The sequence below is a fragment of the Lissotriton helveticus genome, chromosome 3_1 (genome assembly GCF_964261635.1).
Source record: "Lissotriton helveticus chromosome 3_1, aLisHel1.1, whole genome shotgun sequence".
NCBI classification, from domain to species: Eukaryota; Metazoa; Chordata; class Amphibia; order Caudata; family Salamandridae; genus Lissotriton; species Lissotriton helveticus.
The window spans coordinates 501026804-501047699 of NC_136061.1; the positions used below are offsets into that span (position 1 = coordinate 501026804).

At 47.8% G+C, this 20896-nt stretch overlaps 1 protein-coding gene across 1 annotated transcript in view; it reads right to left on the minus strand.

The window, feature by feature from the left end:
- The window catches only part of LOC144823261 (signal transducer and activator of transcription 4-like), a 754354-nt gene that overhangs the window by 542354 nt on the left and 191104 nt on the right, over window positions 1-20896 (minus strand). Inside the window, exon 6 of the mRNA XM_078681615.1 lies at window positions 4985-5082. Within this exon, the coding sequence (XP_078537741.1) occupies window positions 4985-5082 (98 nt within the window). The remainder of the gene's footprint in view (window positions 1-4984; window positions 5083-20896) is intronic.

Below are 20896 nucleotides of genomic sequence, written 5' to 3' on the forward strand. Positions count from 1 at the left end.
CGTTCAGCGAATCGGCTGACCCCGCGACGGCAGCGCCGAGGTGGAAGGCCTGGCTCGGGATGCTTAACCTCTACTTCAAAGGCACTCGAGAGACCGATGGGACGGTCAAGAGATCCCTCCTCATCCTGTACGGAGGTCCAGAAATCTACGACCTCTTCGAAACGCTCCCCAACACTGGGCCGGACGACGACTACGATGCAGTTGTCACCGCGCTTAACACCCATTTCGACCCCCAACTCAACAATGACTTTGAGAAGTTCAAGTTTAAGAGGGCGTGGCAAACAGTGTCCGAATCTGTCGACATGTACTATGCAAGACTGCACCGGCCTGCCAGCACCTGCCCTTTCCTCAACCCAAGAGAGGAGATCAGAGATCAGATCATAGTGGGGTGCCGATCTAAACTACTGAGAAAACTCATTCTCCGACAACCTGGAATATCGCTAGACGAAATCCTGATTCTGGCCCGCTCGCACGAACTGTCTGACGCGCGAGCGGAGGAAATGGAGATTGCCCTGCGCTCACCAATGGCTTTGCCCGTAGCGGCCAAGACAACACCGATCAAGGAAGAAAGGGTTGATGCGATCCAAAGGAGGCCCCAGTCCGGTCGCCAGCGACATGTGCCCAACCGAGGTACACAGTGCGTCTACTGCGGAGAAGATCACCCGGCGACGGCTACATGTGGGGCGAAAGGGAAAACGTGCCTGAAATGTGGCCGGCTAAACCACTTTGCAGCTGTGTGCCAGGGCGGAAGATACAGACCAAATGCCCCCCGGTCCCGCGCAGCTTATGGACCCAGACAATTGTCACAGTGCGTCCGACAATTGTCACTAGAACAGGAACTGCAGCCCCGACAGTCAAGCCCAGGAAAGGCGGCCTCGGTATGAGGACGACGATGATGAAGAGGTGTACGTCATTTCATACGTCAGCAGAGTATCCACAAAGAGGAGACCGCCGCCCATGTGCTCCGTCTCCATTGAGGGCGCGGAAGTGAGAGCCCTCATAGACACGGGAGCGTCCGTAAATGTTATGGACTCAGAACAATATGACCAAATGTCGCCTAAGCCCACTCTTGCACCTTCCAGCGCACGTATCTACACTTACGGAGGCACAGACCCATTGTCACTGCGTGGAGTGATCAGCACCACCGTCGTGAATGGAGAATACTCGACGGAAGCTCGTTTTCACATCACAGAAGGGAAGAAGGGCACTCTTCTAAGCTGCCAGACGGCGGAGGACCTGGGGCTCGTATTTTTTGCAAATCAAGTACACCAGTCACATGCGGACAGTCTGCTGCAGGAGTTCCTCGCACTATTCAAAGGCCTGGGGAAACTAAAAGGAAAGAAATTTCGTCTACACATAGACACCTCAGTGCGCCCCGTAGCTCTCCGGCACCGGCGAGTGCCGTTCAACCTCCGGCCACAAGTAGAGGAAGAACTTAAAAAGCTAGAAGATCTCGGAGTAATAGAAAAGGTGTCAGGTCCAACACCCTGGGTGACCCCACTTTCGTGGCACCCAAACCGAAACAACCAGGGGCAATCAGGCTGTGCGTTGACATGAGACTCCCGAACGCAGCCGTGAAGAGAGAGAGGCACATTACCCCAACCATGGACGACATCGTGGCCGACCTAAACGGGGCGAAGTGGTTTTCGAAGCTGGACCTCAACTCGGGGTACCATCAACTCGAACTGGAACCAGAAAGCCGCTATATAACCACATTCTCGACCTATGTGGGGCTACGAAGGTACCGGCGGCTGAGTTTTGGCGTGTCCTCAGCGGCAGAGGTGTTCCAAAACGCCATACGCAAGGTATTGTCAGGACTGAGCGGGGTGATCAATCTCAGTGACGATATCCTCGTCTACTCTAACACCCTCGAGGAGCATCATGCCCATTTGAGAGCGACGTTACAAAGGCTGGTGGAGAATGGATTGACCCTACATCGATCCAAAGGTTAATTTTACCAATAATCCATTGACTTTTTCGGGTATACGTTCACCCGAGATGGGCTGAAGGTTGACCCCCAAGAAAGCGGAAGCAATCCGGACCGCGAGTACTCCACGGACTCCCACTGAGGTCCGTAGTTTTCTAGGTATGGCCACTTATTGCGGCCGTTTCATCCCCAACCTGTCGGCCCTGGCGGAACCCCTGAGGGCACTCACTCGGCAAGACCTCAAGTGGGAGTGGACTGTGGCAGCCAACAAGGCGTTCCAAGACATTAAAGCGAGTCTTCTTGACAAAACAGTGATGGCATACTTCCAACCGCGCCGTAAAACAGAACTAATCGTGGATGCCAGCCCGGTGGGTCTCGGGGCGGTACTCCTACAGGAATACGGCATGGAGGAATGGAAGCCAGTCGCCTACGCGAGCAAGGCCCTGACCGACACCGAAACCCGATACGCCCAGATTGAACGTGAGGCACTGGCGATAAAGTGGGCGTGCCAACACTTCCACCTCTACTTGTGTGGTCAAGAGTTCAGTGTGGTCACGGACCACAAACCTCTGCTGCCTCTGTTTACGGGATCATCCAGACTAGCACCCCCACGGATAGAACGCTGGGCCGTCCAATTACAGGGATACCACTTCAAGATCCTGTTCAGACCGGGGGGCGCATAACCCCGCCGACTACCTGTCACGGCACCCAGATGTGACAAAGCCGGCCCACCCACTAGACGACGGGCCGGGAGTTGAAGAATTCGTTCACATGGTCTCGCAAGCCGCGTGCCCTGACACGATGACGCTGAAGGAGATAGGAGAGGCCACAGCCAAGGACGAAACACTATCCCCTGTCAGGCACGCTCTAGAAGGGAATCGCTGGGCTCACTTTCTGGATGGGACCCAGAGCCTTCGATCGGAAGTTAGCCATTCGCGGCAGCAACTATGGCAAGTCAGGAGCAAGCTGAGTGTGGGTGACGAAAGGGTCATCCTCAGAGGACACTTGATCGTAGTGCCGGAGAGTCTTCAGCGTCAGATGTTGCCGATAGCCCATACCGGTCATCAAGGGATGGCTAAAACCAAGGCCCGTCTGAGAAGCAAGGTCTGGTTCCCAACCATGGACAGCATGGTGGACGAGATGGTACGCTCCTGTCACGCCTGCACCATCACCGGCGGGGACCCTGCGCCGGCACCGGTGATAACGGAGGAGGCCCTCAGACACCGTGGACACACCTTAGTATCGACTTTGGGAGCTTCCCGGATGGCCGGCAGACGCTCGTGCTGGTTGATTCATTCTCCAAATTCCCGGTGGTGGAAGTGATACCCTCAGTTGCTTTCCCCCAAGTCAAGAAGGCCTGAAACCGCATCTTCGCCACCATGGGGCTCCCAGAGGAGATTAAGTCGGACAATGGGCCACCCTTCCAAGGAAGAGAATTTCAAAGCTACCTCCAGAACCTCCGGATCACACACCAAAAAATCACTCCGCTTTGGCCCCAAGCAAATGGGGAAGTAGAAAGACTAATGAAGACACTCAACAGAGCTCTGAGGATAGCCGTGGACAGCGGGGAGGACCCTGAAGCGGCTCTGGACCAGTTCCTGGGTGCCTATCGTCAGACGCCACATAGCACCACCAAATGTGCCCCCGCGCATGTGCTGTTCAAGAGAGCGCCTCGGGATAGCATCCCGACCGACCGCACGTGGATCCCTGAGGCAAGAGATGGAGCGGCTATCCAAGCTCGGAGGCGAACCACCAATCAGAAAGCGAGCGAAGCACAGCATGCCCAACAGCCGATGCTACAGGAAGGAGACACGGTGGTGGTCCGAGATCGACACCCAGGATGGAAATTTCGAACACCCTACGAGCCGGAGGTCTGGACAGTAGACAAGGTTCAAGGGACCATGGTCACCGTCCGGCAAGGCAGTCAGGTGGTGACCCGAAACGTGTCGTGTTTCAAGAAAGTGGGAGGGCCGGCCGGCCCCCCAGCAAGAGTCGACGATCAGGAGAATGCGGAGGATTATGCTCAGGACTTCGGAGGGTCATTCTCAAGCTCACCCCCGCCTGGACAAGTCGAAGAAAGCTCACTCGGGGCAGCAAGTCAAAACACCGGACTCAGCACCAGCCGACCGTGCCCTGCTTCAAGTGTCGAGAGTGAGGAGGCAACCCCGGCTGGGGTTGCGGCATCCCCGGCTGTCCGAAGTCGGCGATACAACCTGCGACCCAAACCGGGCCCGAGACTGAGAGACTTTGCATGCACCTCACCCTGATGGCACCCTGCCTGAAGGAGCAGACTAAATTGAAGGAGGGATGTAGAGAGCCACCCGGGTTCCTCTATACTTTGTTGCCATTCCACACACGCATCCCCACACCCCCGGGGCGGGCTCGCTCCGGGGTATAAATAAACAAGCGGAAGACCGCTCGGGGTCTTTCCGTCACCATACTAAACTGTGTACCTGTGTCATCCTTTTAGCAGCCGATAGTCCACGTGTCAGGCCCTGTCCTGGCCCCACCACACCAGATATGGTTCCCGTAGCTTGCTGTGCCTTAGGACTCGCGTTGTACTTCACTCATGAGGCCACCGAATGTTGGTGAGAAAATCTAAAACTTTCCATGACTTACTTATGCTCCTGTACAGAGCGGATGTCACTGAACAGATCAGGCTGGACCATCTCTTCTTGGAGTGGAGCCGAGAATAATGTGCATATGTTTCGTCCCTCTCTGTAGATGCACAGTAAGTAGGAAGATGGTGGACTGCGCTGTGCCTGAGAGCAATTCATTCAATAATTTCAAGCATAGCAATTTTTTAATTGGGACAGTAAATCTCCGAGGACTTCTTATTGTGATAAATAGAAGAAATACGCCTTCAGGCGGTGTACCACCGAACAGCCGTCTGTTTGTGCAACATAAATAATTGCGGCTGCCATGTTAACAAATCATTTAATCTTTTTTCATAAGTGCATGACGCATGATACAAGCAGAAAATAAGGTGTTTGTGTAGCACTATGGACAGCTGAAAGGTTAGAGAATACACATTTCTGAAAGAAACTCTCTACTTGCCTTTCTCTTGTGATCTAAAGCATTGAGCATTCCCTGCAAATGAAGAACTTCATTGTGGACAGGGTTTGATACGAAAGGGCAGCTGTTGTCGCTGTTGTCTGTAACAGAAAGAAGAGTTATTGACAAGCATATCGTGTTTCCAAGTCATTTTTAACAGAAATAAAATGCATTTATGCTTTCCAGCTTCATTGTGTTAAGAAATTGGGGTTCTGGTTGGCAGAGGTATGCACACTGTCCAAGCAGAAACCACAATCCTAGTCAGGGTAAATCAGATATACAACCTAAATTAACCTGTGCTCACCCTCTGGTAGCTTAGCAGCACAGAGCTGTCATGTGTAAAGTATTTGTTCCACACTTCAAACAGTAGAACAGTGACAATACAATACAAAAAGATACCAAACCTGTTTGGAAAAACAGAACTTAAATTAATGAACACAACAAGAGTACATTGACAAAAATCCAATAAGAACCCCAGTTATGACTTTTCAAAAGATTAACTGAAATGTTGTGCCTAAAAGCATAAAGCACCAACAGGGGCTATCTGGTTGCACTAGACCGGGTCAAATCCAGACGTTCAGTCCTACCGTGGTGGAGCACGGGTCAGATACGGATCACTGAAAAATAAAATATAGAAAAATATAGAATACTAAAAATATCGAAGTAAAAATATAGAAGACAAAAATATCGAAGTCCTATCTACAAACAGGTAAGTACAACAATATCGAATCAAAAATATAGAAAAAAATATATAGTTAGTCAAAATATCGATTTTTTTTAAATGTCTTAAAAGTAATTTAAAATTAATGAAATAATAAGTATAATTAACTAAAACATACTTAAGAATACTTAAATAACTTCAAAAGTATTAAGTAATTAATTTAAGTTAAAAAAATAAACATACAATTTAATTTTTTTAACACATATATATATATTAACATAATATTAATTAATAATATACAATATTTTACTGTAGGATAGCGGGAGGGTACAATTTACTATTACCACTACAGCAACTGCAACAGTAGGGTAAACGGTGGATAGCGTAGGGGTAAAAATTACTATTCCCACTCCAGAGAGTGCAACAGTAGGGAAAGCGTTAGATAGCGTAGGGGTAAAAATCACTATTCCCACTCCAGAAGGTGCAACAGTAAGGAAAGCGTTGGATAGCGTAGGGTAAAAATTACTATTCCCACTCCAGAGAGTGCAACAGTAGGGAAAGTGTTGGATAGTGTAGGGGTACAAATTACTATTCCCACTCCAGAGAGTGCAACAGTAGGGAAAATAAATACTTAATATATTATTAAAAATAAATTACATATTAATACCAATAAAAAATTAATTACAAGTAATTACCAATTTAATATAATATAATTAATCAATTAAAAATACAAATAAAAATTAATTATTAAAATGAATTACCTAATGATACAAATTAATTACCAATTAACAATTAATTAGCAATAACAAATAATTAACTATTAATTCAAAATAAGTACCAATAAATAAATTAAAATATTTAATTAATTACAAATAAATTACTTCCCACCCTATTCCCCTATAAACCCACAACCCGCTACGGGAAATACATTTATAAAATTAACATATTTATCAATTAACCAATTAATAAAAATGAATTACCAATTAAAAATGTATTAATTACCAATTAAAAATGATTTAACATTTCATTCAAGATATATACCAATAAATACATTAATATATTTAATAATAATAATAATAGGGGCATTTATAGAGCGCTGAGTTACGCACACCGGCGTGTCCCCGCGCTAAAATGAGAGAGGCGGAAAACAGGGAGTTTAGCTGCAGGGCGGGCAGATTATCTGACATAGAGGTGAGTTTTCAATTTAGCTCGAAACCTAGTTTCTGCCGGTTCTAGCCGCAAGTCCACCGGGAGTTTATTCCAATGGTTTGCCGCTAGATACCTAAAAGATCTGCCTCCCATGCGGGCTTTCTTCACCTTGGGGATTCTCAGCAGTCCCCCACCCGCAGATCTTACCGCTCGGGCAGGTTCATAGGATTCAATCAAGCTCCGCAGTGGTCGAGGTGCCTTGCCATTCAAAATCCGATGGCAGGTGCAGAGGGCCTTGAACTCAACTCTGCTTCTCACAGGGAGCCAGTGTAGCTTCTGCAAGGCCTCCCTCGAAGGCGCCCTTTTGGGCAACCTGAGGATCAAACGTGCTGCCGCATTCTGCAGCACTTGAAGGCGACCAAAACTCTTCCCCGATGCCCCTAAGTATAGCAGGTTCGCATAGTCCAGCCTTGCGGTCACCAATGCATGTACCAAGGTTTTTCGGGCTTCCATCGGCAGTAGTTCAAGAACATTCCTCAGCCTTTTCAATACTCCAAAACACACGCCCACCACACGGTTGATTTGGGGCCCAAAAGTGAGACCCGCATCAAACCATACTCCTAGGATTTTTGCCTCCTGACAGGGGGGGGGGTTGATCCCAAACAGGATGGCCACCAAGCCGACGACCAAGCAGACTGGTCTCTCCCCACCACCAGCACCTCTCTCTTGCTGCCGTTGAGTTTCAAACAATTTAAGGCCATCCAATCGGCAAGATCTTTCATGCACGATCGGAAGCCATCTGCAGCAAGACAGGGCGCATGCGACAGGGAGATGACCAGCTGCGTATCGTCGGCATAAGATACCATTTGGAGGCCATAACTCTCCACAATAGAGGCAACAGGTGCTACGTACAAATTAAAAAGGGTCGGGCTTAGAGACGAGCCCTGGGGCACGCCCTGGCCCAAAAGTACCCCCTTCGAGTAGCAGTCACCCTGCCTCACTTGGAAACTTCTTCCCGTTAGGAAGGCCTGGATCCACCTCAGCGCAGTTTTAGCAATGCCACCTCTGTTCAGACACTGTAGCAAGGTGGAATGTGCTACAGTGTCGAACGCCGCGCTGAGGTCTAACAGGATCAGGGCCATCGTTTGCCCCTCGTCTACACCCTGTCTCAGATGTTCCGTTGCCATCAGTAGGGCAGACTCCGTTGAGTGGCGAGGTCTAAAGCCAAACTGCGTAGTATGGAGCAACCCTGCCTCCTCCACAAATTCCATAACTTGGGTGTTAACCACCTTCTCAGCCACTTTGGACAGAAAAGGCAGGAGTGAGATAGGCCTCAGATTTTCTAACACCTCAAAAACAATGTGAGGTTTCTTCCGGAGAGGGAGCACCACTGCCTGTTTCCACCCCTTAGGTAGCAAACCAGACATGAAGGAGACATCCAGGACATGCCTTATGTAAGGCTCCAGGACCTCCAAACTGTCCCCCAACCGTTTAGGGGACACCGGATCCAAAGGGGAGCCAGATTTTACCGAAAGACATACCCTGACTAGCTCTTCCGGAGGGGGAGTGATGAAGTTATTGAGGAGCCCCAGAGTCTCCGTACCTTCAGATGTTACCTCAAACTCCACCTCTGTGGGGGGAGGATTGGAGAAAGTCGAATAGATCTTTGCGACTTTAGTGGAGAAATAGTCGGCGATGCGATCGCATGTTTCCGTCAAACAATTCTCCGGGTCAGCCGACGAGTCTATAGTTGTCAAAGACTTATATATACAAAAGAGCTCCTTAGCCGAGTTCTTTGCCTCTGAGATTTTTCCTGAATAGAAGGCCGCCTTCGACTTTTTAATCAGCCTATGATGCAGCCGCCTTTTTTCTAAAAACAGTTCCCTGGCCTGAGAGTCATACTTTACCCTCCACGATCTTTCCGCTCGCTTACATTCCGCCTTAGTCCGCCGCAGCTCTCCATTGAACCATGGGGCTGATCTCTTCATGCGGCCGCTCGCGGAAGTTCGGCACAGTGGTGCGGTATGATCTAGCGCCTCTTTAATGCGCTTATTCAAATTAAAAACAGCAGATTCTATATCCTCTCCTCCTGGCTGACCTTCCCGTGTCAATGCATCATTAAAATTCTCCAAGGAGAATTTTGCCCACTTTCTCCTCAAATAGTTCAGGGGTGCCCGAGTATGTTTTACGGCCTTAGTACAGCTTATGGAGAATACCACCAAGAAGTGGTCTGTCCAGGGGATCGGCTCCACTGTAGAGACCTCCACCCCTCCCCAATTTGCAAAGACCGGATCCAAAAGATGGCCTTGACGATGAGTGGGTTTTGAGATCTTAAGTTCTAGCTGAAGGGCTAGAATGTCTCTGCAGAACTCCTCCGCTACGTTATCCCCTGGGCTATTTAGGTGCAAATTCAGATCTCCCAATATGAGGAATTTGTCCCTACGTAGCGCTGCCTCTGTCACATTGCCTAACAGACTATCCCTAAACTTAGTACAAGACCCCGGGGGTCTATATATGAGATAGCCTTTAATCGTCGTTCCCCCATTAATTTTAATGGTGAAAGCTCCCGCCTCACTATCTAGGATCGGGGCCATCTCCAAAAGACAACCAAGGTTTTTTTTTAAAATGATCGCTATCCCCCCTCCCTTCCCCAGTGGCCTATCCTGCCTGACCATGGAGTAGTTCTCTGGCATCGCCTCGATAATGTCCGAGTCAGAGAACTGATCTAGCCACGTTTCCGTGAGGAACAAAAGATCAAACTTTCTGTCCGTGAGCTGCTCGAATATGTCAAGCCTATGCTTCCGCAGTGATCTTACATTAAGAAGACCACATAATAGCGCGGCTTGCTCCCCAGTAGCCTGCAACGTGGTGATGAAATGGAACCGACAGTAAGCACATTCCGCGTCCTCAGCTGTCATACCATGCCTACAAGGATAGGTGGTTTCCAGACGTAGACTAATGAGCTGCTCCCTGTCCCAGCAGATTATATCATCTGGAGCAGGGGTTGTCGCCCTAGGCCGCAGTCGGCCGCGGACGGGCGCAGACGGGCTCGACTTTGGCGACACTTCGGCGCGCCTTCGTCGCGCCCGCTGCGCTCGTCCGCTGCGCTTCCGGGGATACATCCGCTTTTTATATCCCTCAGCCCGTCTGCCTCCCAGCCACTAGACCGCTAACCGGCACCTCGCGCAGCGGAAGTGACTGTCTCTCACCTCCACGCCCTCCGCTCAACGGTGCTAGCCACCCTGTCGGACCGAGGCGTGGAGGAAGGGAAGACAAGACAGCCGCTCCAAATGTCCAAGTAAGTCTGGGGAGTGCGGGGGCGGTGGAAAACCTCTGCCGCTAAGGGTTTAGCCCCACCAGAGATGTCCGATGAAATACCCAGCAAAGATTAAAATACTACGGAGTCCGCTTTAAAACACACGTTACACACGATTAGCAATTTTAAAAATGTCAGCGCGCTGGCGCCACACAAGCAGCTATGAGCCCTGCCACTGCCCACTCACCACCACGCGTGCAAAATCTCCAGTGCTTTTTATATCCCTCAGCCCGTCTGCCTCCCAGCCACTAGACCGCTAACCGGCCCCTCGCGCAGCGGAAGTGACTGTCTCTCACCTCCACGCCCTCCGCTCAACGGTGCTAGCCACCCTGTCGGACCGAGGCGTGGAGGAAGGGAAGACAAGACAGCCGCTCCAAATGTCCAAGTAAGTCTGGGGAGTGCGGGGGCGGTGGAAAACCTCTGCCGCTAAGGGTTTAGCCCCACCAGAGATGTCCGATGAAATACCCAGCAAAGATTAACATACTACGGAGTCCGCTTTAAAACACACGTTACACACGATTAGCAATTTTAAAAGTGTCAGCGCGCTGGCGCCACACAAGCAGCTATGAGCCCTGCCACTGCCCACTCACCAAAACAAAATGGGCAGCGTACAAGCAAGCATAAAATTGTGCCAGCAAGCATAAAATTATAATTAAATTACTTCCCATCCTATTCCCCTATAAACCCACAACCCGCTACAGAAAATAAATTAATAAAATTAACATCATTATCATTTAATCCGTTAAGTAAATTTAATTGCCGTTTTACATTTAACTAATTACCAATTAAAAATTAATTAACAATTAATTGAAAATAAATACCAATAAATAAATTTAAATATTTAATTATTTATAATTAAATTACTTCCCACCCTATTCCCCCATAAACCCACAACCCACTACAGAATTAAATTATGCAAAAATTAAATAACATAAAATTAATTACTTAAAATAAATTATAAAATAATGTTACACTTCTCACACATATACTAACATACAAAACAGTTTAAAAAATTCGATATTATTAAAAATTTGATATATCTAGCAGCGCTAACGGTCGAGGGGAGGCGCGCGGCTCACCTGCGCGGGTGACAGAACCGTTCCGTCACGGCTCGCGGGTGAGCTGTGCTTGTGACAGAACAGTTCCGTCATGTCCTCGCCCGCTTATTGAAACGCGTTGCGCAGGCGCGAAATCAGCGCCGCGCAGGCGCGGCGAGCGGGCCGTGATGGAACCGTTCCGTCATGAGCACAGCTCACCCGCGAGCCGTGACGGAACCGTTCCGTCAATAGCGTCGAAAGAGTTAATACCTATATTATATACTTCGAAATTTTGACTTTCTATATTTATGAAAATCGATATTAAATTACTTACCTTAAATTCGATATTTTTGTTGCCTATATTCTGTCCATTCGATATTTTGTCCATTCTATATTTTCACTTCGATATTACTGCAAATCTATATTTTGGAATTGATAATTTGACTGTATACCGTCAAATACAGGGTCCAGTGTTGGCCCTCTGTAATGTTCCTTGGTTGTGTCTCCTTCAAAGGCGAGATGCAGGCTGCAGGCGAGGCGATGTGTTGTCGTAGATCTAAGAAGGTGATGCATCAGTTCTGAGCTGCGCAACAGTGAAGATGCGTTGAGAATGAAGATCATGGGCTGCACAGTCTGAGATGCATCAGAGTCGATCCTCGCAACGGCTGCGATGCGTCTGCTAGGGAGGAGATGCAGCAGTTCTGAGCCCTTTACATCAATGGTGATGCGTGGATTCTACTGGACCACCACTTTAAGCCCACTTCCAAGGGTCCAGGACTGGGTTAGCATCACTTGGCAGGGCAGACTTACAGTTTGCAGAGTCCAGGTGCTGTAGCAAGTAAGTTGGAAGTCCTTTATTTCCCTGAGATCTCAATCAGGAGGCAAGCCAGCAAGCCCTTGGAGCCACTCTGGTTCTGAGTTCAAGTAAATTGGGTCAAGTCCTTCTCACCCAGACAAAAAGCCCAGCAGGTCAGCACATCAAAAAGTAATTCTTAGAGAGCAGCTGTCCAGCAAAGCAGCACTCTTTCAGCAGCTGTCCAGCAAAGCAGCACTACTTCAGTAGCACAGCAGTCCTTCTTCCAAAGAATGCACAGGTCTAGAAGTGTACTGAAGTGGTAGGGTCAGAATTTCAGAATTCCAGTTCTTATACCTAGTGGTGCTTTTGAAATGGAGGACTTTAAAGTGCACAGAGGTACTCCCTTCCTGCCCTAGCCCCAGACTCACTACAGGGAGTTAAGGGTTCCTTTGTTTGGGGAAAGTTCACAGCCTATTCAGGTGTAATTATGAGGCTGTGTCCAGCTCCTCCCTCCCATCCTGCCCAGGATATCCCATCAGGAGGTGGCTGGCCCTGAAGTCACACCAAGCTCCCATTTTGTGTTGCTGTATAGAGGGGGTGCGTAAGACTAGCTGTCACCCACCCCAGACATGTATTCAGAGAAAGGCAGCAGACATCAAATGGCTTAAGTAAAAAAAAATGGCAACTTTCTAAAAGTGACATTTTCAGAATCGCAATTAAAAATCCGACCTCACCATAGGTTATGATTTTAAATTGTGATTCCAGAAACACCAAACTTGGAGGTCCAATCTCTTCTCAATTGGAAATTACACTTATACAATGTATTAAGGTGATCCCAATGTTATCTAATGGGAACGATAGGCCTTGCAATAGTGACAAACAAATTTATGAGTTTTTCTCTACCAGGACATGTAGTACTCAAAAGCACATGTCCTACTTTTTAAATATACTGCATCCTGCCCCTGGGCTGTCCAGGGCCTACCCTAGGGGTGACTTCTATATATTTATTTTATTTATTTATTTTGAAAGTTTTATAGAGCGCAAACAAGATCCTAGGCGGATATCAGAGTGCTGTACAGTCAGTAAAGTTAATAGAGTACAGGCCGGACCAAAACAGGTTAGGTTTCGTAAAGTACATAAATACATGATAAATATAGAAACTTGGGGATGGTCAAGATGAAAGCAAAGTACATGATCGTGCCATCTTGGCGTAGCTGGTTAATGGTGTGTCGTCATCTTTGTCTCGGTATGGGCGACGTAGGTAAGTTGAGGAGAAATAGAGGGCTCTTAATGAGCCTGTCTCCGGTATAGGAACAAGGACCGAGCTGAAATAATCTCGCTGTGTCTGAGCATCACACTCGCAGAATTTGAGGATCGACTTCACTTGTTTTTGAAGGAGGCTGTGGAGGGGTTCAGTCTGACTTCTGGGGGAAGAACATTCCAGATTCTGGGTGCCATCCCGGAGAAGGATCGGTTGTATGTTTTCTTATTGTGGAATTTTTGTGGCTTCTTAAGGCTCTAGCCCCGCCCGAGAGGGTTAGTTTCTGCGCTAAATAGCTGGGTGTATTTAGGTACAAGGCTTTATGAGTCAAACCCCTCCGAAAAAAACCAAACATCAGTTTTGAGACATTAGAAAATCTTCGTCCTATATCTCTGTTGCCCTATATGCCCAAAGTGGCTGAGAAGGTTGTGAATCTCCAGCTGATGCAATATGTGGAGGAGGCGAATTTACTCCATGCCGCTCAGTTTGGTTTTAGGCCCCGCCACTCAACCGAGTCGGCCCTACTCATGGCAACTGAGACCTTGAGGCAGGGTGCAGATGAGGGACAAACTATGGCCCTGATCCTGTTGGATCTCAGCGCTGCCTTCGACACTGTAGCACATTCCACCTTGCTACAGTGTCTGAATAAAGGGGGAATATCAGGTGCAGCGCTGAGATGGATCCAGTCCTTCTTGGCAGATCGTGGATTTCAAGTCAGGCAGGGGGACTGTTATTCCAGAGTGGTCACTTTGGGCCAGGGCGTGCCCCAGGGCTCGTCCCTGAGCCCAACTTTATTCAACCTATATGTTGCCCCTGTTGCAACTATTGTTGAGAGCCACGGCTTACGAATAGTGTCCTACGCCGATGATACGCAGCTGGTCATCTCCCTATTGGGCGCGCCCTGTCTTGCCGCTGACAATTTCAGAACATGCATGCAAGATCTTGCTGTCTGGATGTCCACTAATAGTCTGAAACTTAACGGCGGCAAGACGGAGGTGCTCATAGTGGGGGGAGGACAGTCGGCGTGGTCGTCGGCGTGGTGGCCACCCTGCCTAGGGCCGGCACCGACGCCTTGCCAAGAAGCCAGGAATCTGGGAGTATGGTTCGATGCAGGCCTCACCTTTGGATCCCAAATCAATCGCTTGGTCGGTGTTTGCTTCGGTGTCTTGAAAAGTCTGAGGAAAGTTCTAGAGCTTCTACCAACTGAAGCGCGCAAGACACTGGTGCATGCATTGGTGACCGCGAGATTGGACTATGGGAATCTGCTGTATCTAGGGGCACCAGGGAAGAGCATCGGTCGCCTTCAGGTATTGCAGAATGCCGCGGCACGCCTGATCCTGAGGCTACCCAAGAGAGCTACTTCAAAAATGGCACTTCAGACTCTTCACTGGCTCCCGGTGAGGAGCAGAGTGGAGTACAAAGCACTCTGTACCTGCCACCGCATTCTGAATGGCAGGGCGCCACAGCCGCTGCAGAGCCTGATAGCGCGCTATGAACCATCCCGTGCCCTAAGATCTGCGGGCTCGGGATTGGTGAAAATTCCCAAGGTAGCAAAAGCGCGCATAGGGGGAAGATCGTTCAGGTATCTGGCAGCGCTTACCTGGAATAAATTACCGCTTGAACTGCGTCTTGAGCCCTCTGAAACCAGGTTCCGGGCTAAACTCAAAACCTACTTATATGTTCAGTAGTTGGTGCGTCACCCCTGTTTGGATCCTGTTGCAGCCATCACACCATAGCGCGGGGACACGCCGGTGCGCGTAACCAGGCGCTTTATAAGCTTTCCTATCATTTATTAAACATGCAATTTTCAGATGTATTCTGGCTTCCAAGGGTAGCCAGTTCAGCGAGTGTAGCTCCGGGGATATGTGAGATCTTCTATTGGCACCCGTGATGAGTCTCGCTGCGGCGTTGATTGAGGCTCTTAGTGGGGCGGTTGATGTCTTGGGGAGGCCACAGAGAGAGATGCATCCATAGTCCAGTCTTGGTAAGTCTAGGGCTTGAACAGCCTGCTTGAGGTCGTTGGCTGGTAGGAAGGGTTTCAGTTTCCTCAGTATGTTAATGTGGAAGTTTGCTCCCTTTGTCGCATTACTGATATGTTTCTGCATGGTGAGGTTGCTGTCCAGGGTTATTCCTAATGATTTTGCTGAATCCACGATTGTGGGTTGGACATTGAGTGCCGATAGATTCTTAATCCATTCTTGCATCATGGGTAATTTGGAGGGAGGGGCTATTAGCAAGAATTTTGTTTTTAGGGCATTCAGTTTGAGATGATTTTCTGCCAGCCATGTTTGAGTGTTCCTGAGGGTTACGTCAAGCAAGTTGATGTCGTGAATCTTGAGGTATAGTTGTGTATCGTCTGCGTACATGTGAAATTGAACGTTGGATGCTTGCAAAATTTGAGTGAGAGGCTCCATGAAGAGGTTAAATAGTGTTGGGGAGAATGCGGAGCCTTGTGGAACACCCAGGGTTACTAGGACCGGTTTGGATAGGGAGTTATTTACCTTGAATTGCTGAGTCCTGTTTTGGAGAAATGATGTGAACCACTTTAATACTGTTCCTGAGAGCCCCATTCTGTGTTCCAGAAGGTCTAGCAGGTGCTCATGCTTGACCGTGTCAAACGCTGAGGAGAAGTCGAGTAAGATGAGTAGGCAGGAGCCGTTTTGATCGAGGATATGCAGTGCATCATCAATTATGTGTGTCATGGCTGATTCGGTGCTGTGCCCTGCTCGGAAACCTGACTGGTGTGTGTTCAGGAGGTCGAAGTTCTCGATGTGCCTTGTCAATTGAAGTTGTACACATTTTTCCAAAGGTTTGTCCACTGTAGGGATGTTGGAAATAGGGCAATAGTTATTTAGGTCCGAGGGATCAGCCGTGGGTTTCTTTAGGATAGGTGAAACCTGTCCAATTTTGAGGGTATCTGGAATGTGCCCTTGGTCCAGTGAGCTATTGATAATCTTGGACCAGAGGGGTAACAGCAGGGTTGAGAGGTCTTTGACTGCGTTAGCGGGGAGGGGGTCCGTGAAGTGATTGGCAGGGTTCAGGGTATTGATCAATCTGCCTATGGACCAGGCCGAAATGGCAGGTTAAATTGCACACACAGCCTGCACAGGCAGTCCTGAGACATGTTTGCAGGGCTACCTAAGTAGATGGCACAATCAGTGCTGCAGGCCCACTAGTAGCATTCAATTTACCGGCCCTGGGCACAGGTAATGCACATTACTAGGGACTTATCAGTAAATTAAATATGCCAATTGTGGATAAGCCAATGTTACCTTATTGAAGCAGAGAGCACATGCACTTTAATACCGGTTAGCAGTGCGACTCCTCTTCTATGGTGGAGGAGCATTGCCCCACGGCTTTGCAGGAGTGAAATAAAGGAAAAACTAAAATGATAATAACTTAATGTTATTATCATTTTATTTTGTCCTGCAGCGGCAGTTTTGCCTGGCGGGATGGGGCTGCTCTGATAACAGAAGAGCAGGGGAGTGGTGAGCACACTCTGTAAGTGTGTATGAAGGAGGTACTGTTTTGTTCTTCTTTTTTTCACCACCATCCCCATGAGCTGCATGACAACTAAGCATCTTCACATTTATAATTCTCTGGGAGCACTGTGTGAAATTGTTAGACCTGTCACAGTTAGGGTGGTCTTCCTCAAACTGTTTTGCCTTACTTCTCCATGTTTGTTGAAATTTTTTGTGTTGATCATAGGACTCTGTGCACTTTACCACTGCTAACCAGTGCTAAAGTGAGTGGGCTCACTCCCTAAAACATGGTAAAATTGACTTACACCCAAATGGCACATTTACTTTGCTTTGTAATCCCTAGTACAGTGATACTAAATGCACCCAGGGCCTGGAAATTAAATGCTACTGGTGGACCTGCAGCACTTATTGTGCCACCCACTTTGGTAGCCTTTTAAACATGTCTCAGGCCTGCTATTACAGCCTGTATGTGCAGTTTAAACTGCCATTTCCACCTGGCAAACTAAACCTTTGGCCAGGCCTAAACGTTTCTTTATAATACATATACATCACTCCTGGGGTGGGCCCTAGAAAGCCCATAGGGCAGGATGCAGTGAATGTAATAAAGCTGAGCATGTATTTTTTAACTTTTACATGTCCTGGTAGTAAAAAACCCGTAAATTCATGGTTCACTACTTCAAAGCCTACTTCTCCCATAGGATAACATTGGGTTGCCTTATCACATTTAAGAAGTGATAACTTACAACTGGGAGCAGGTAGAAATATTGAGTTTGGTATCAAAAGAATTGTATTTGAAAACCCTCTTTAATGGAAAAGTGGGATTTTAAGTCACAATTCTGAAAATGTCACTTTTAGAAAGGTTATATATTAACAATTACCCAAACTAAAATTATTAAATTTGCTGTTTGATAATACGTAAAGTTATTGAATTACCTTGGTCCCTATTTTTATTTTCAATAATTTTTAGATTATTATGCAAATACTTCATATGCAGTTTAACATATCTTTCAGACTACATTCAAATGTAAGGACATTATAACATTGTACAAACATAATTCAACACACCCTATACAAAAAAATATAGCACATAACTTAAAAGTGATCTCACTTAGAATCAGTCTAATATTTAACATTACAATGAGGTTACAATTATTAGAGTTGTTTGGAAAATTAAACTCTTGTTTATAATCCATCTTGAGTGTTATATAAAACAACGTTTAGATAGGCCTCCAGAGTTTTTTGTACAAATGCATACTACAGAGAACTATTTCAACTGTGAAACTCCCCAAGTGTAGCAGTCAACGCGTTTTGGACCTCTCATTGCTTTTGGGTTCTCCTCAGGACCCTGAATGGTTGAGTCTGTGAAACAATTAATAAAATGTCTTTTCGTGAACATTTTCTTATACTTCATTATAGTGTTTTTCTTTGAGCTCATAGAAAAGGTTCATACAATTGTAGAAAAACTTTGGTGGCATCCTTGATGATGATGCAGGGCCTTGCATCGCAAGCCTAGTCAACAGGTTCATTGCAACAGCTGCTGTGCAACGAATCCTTGAAGCAGTACATTTCATTGTCACCTGCAACTCATCGAACTCACCACTACTCGATGCAGCCAGGATTTAAGATACTTTGGGGCTCATTAGTATGGAGGAAGGAACGCAACCACCTAGGATGTCGGAGGGAATCTCACTGCGACCGTGGCGGTTGCAAAGAGCGTCCACCACGAAACCGCCTCAGGCAATCCTTACGATTGCCTGGCAGATCAGTCTTCATCAGTAAAATGGCAGCGGTGCCTAGCAGGCATTGTCCGCCAAATTACGATGTTGCCAGTAGACAGCCTTTTCATGGCGGTAGAACTGCCATGGAAAGGCTGCGGAGATTGGGTTTGGAGACCTGTTGCGGGCTCCCCTTGTGCTGGGGGAGGCGAGGGTGCACCTGGGGAGTACCCCTGGTACCCTCTACATTTCACAGCACTTTGTGGCAGGCACCACATGGTGCCTGTCACTTAGTGCTGTGAAACGCACAACATGGCATTTTAGCCTTGCGGCGGGTGCTGCTGTCAGCAGCAACTGCTGCAGTGTTAAAATGCAGGATCCGATCACCACAGTGGTGGTCGCATCCTGATCCAGTGTGCGGAACCGCTGCATGCATGGTGAATGGTCCCGGTTTACACCAGGATGGCGGACGAACTCCATGTGTGTGAAAAAAAACTGCTCAGATTGAACCCCCAGTAACATTTACAAACCGTGTGCAGTGAAACTTAAAGCGAAAAAGGCCTAATATGAGGGAAAATGCTACTGCGCAAGCATGTACTAAAGTAACAATTGTAGGCCGCAAATGCTTTTTGACTAATGAAAATAAAAATGCTGCTTTTGTGCACGGTATTAATATCTGCTAGGGAATAAGTAATAACTAATATGGGTTGCACAGGAATAAAAGCAGCATTGGGTTGGTGAGTAGGGAAAAGCATTATAAGTGAATATTAATGCCTGTGTTTGTTTTATAGAAGTATGGTTTTTCTATTCTGCATGGCAAATAACGGGTCAAGGAGTTACTAGAAAAAATATGTTTGAAAGATAAATAATCAAGAGGAGTAAGGAGATGGAACATTATTCTGTCCTTCAAATCCTGAGTGCCTGCCAAAACAGTATGAAAGAACAATGTGACATACAGAGGGAAGCTTCCACTGCAGAGCGGCGCTCAGCGAGAAAAATATACAAAGTGTGCAACATTTGCTGAAGAAGAGGAAGAAAATGACGATGGTTAGGATTTGTATTTCCTGGTGTGAAAGTTTATGCCATTGATTAAATAAAAACAATAGGACATCTAGGGGTCGATTCCGATCCGGTAAAATTACCGTCCGTACGATTCGCATCCGGAGCCATCTCCGTACGACTCGTACACACACCGTACGACCCGACGAGTACGATCCGGACCGTGGTATCAGGAGGCGATTCGTACGGTCCACGTCAGGTAAGGGCGATTCGTACGGAAAAGCGCACATTCACATACACACCGTACGGTGCGTACCCCCCATGATCGCAGGGGTACGCACCGTACCCCTGTGATCATGGGGGGTACACACCGTATACCCAGCGTACATGGGGTACGCACCTTACACCCAGCGTACATGGGGTACGGTACGTATCCCATGTACGCTGGGTGTACCGTGCGTACAACCCATGATCGCAGGGGTACGGTGCGTACCCCTGCGATCATGGGGGGTATGCACCATACCTGGGGGGGGCGTTCCATACCGGTTTCGGCACAAACTCTGCTTTTACGGCTGTTTTCAGCGCCTGTAGAAAAAGGGTCATACGGTGCATACCCAACACGAATCATACTTGCCGGGTCGGAAAATGAATGAATGAATGAATACTCTTTTGTAGAGCGCATGGCTACCCTTAGGCATCCCAGCGCTATAAGACCAGAGTACTGATCAAAGACACTCAGTTGAATAAAAGTGTCTTCAATTGCTTCCTGAAAGCGAGGTGGTCACCTACATGCCTGATGTTATCTGGCAATTTGTTCCAGCATTTGGCAGCCAGGAAGGAGAGCTGACGTCCTCCCATAGGGCTCGCTTCACCCTAGGGACTACAGGCATATTGCGCTGATTGGATCTTAACGATCTGCAGGAGTGATGACGACGAAACAGAAGGTGCAGGATAGTGGGACCGTCATTCTAGATGGACTTGTGTGCCATACACATGATCTTAAACTTGAATCGGTAGCCAGTGGAGTAATCGCAAAGCAGCCTTAGCAAAGCTACGTCTCGGTACATTCATCAGCAACTGAGCTGCACAGTTCTGCACTGATTGCAGGGTTTGAATCGTGCTTGCAGGGGCCCCAAAGTAAACCGCGTTTGCATAGTCCAGCCGTGAGAGGATCAACGACTGAACCAGTATGCGTCTTGCCTCAACGGGAAGGAGGGGCAGAATCTTCCTAAGGATCCTAATCAGTCCGTAGCAGGTCGACGCCACCTTCTTTGCCTGAAGTTGAAAACAAAGGGCAGAATCAAGCCATATTCCCAGACTCTTTATTTGGGCCTTAGGGGGGGGTGAAGGACCAAGACAGTTGGGCCACCAGGGATCCAGGTTGAGAGGGGCTTTATGGCCCAACAGCATGATGTCTGTTTTTGACCCATTAAGTTTTAGAAACGAGGAGGTCATCCACTCCATCACCTTGGCAAGACAGGGGGTTAGATTGCAGTCCC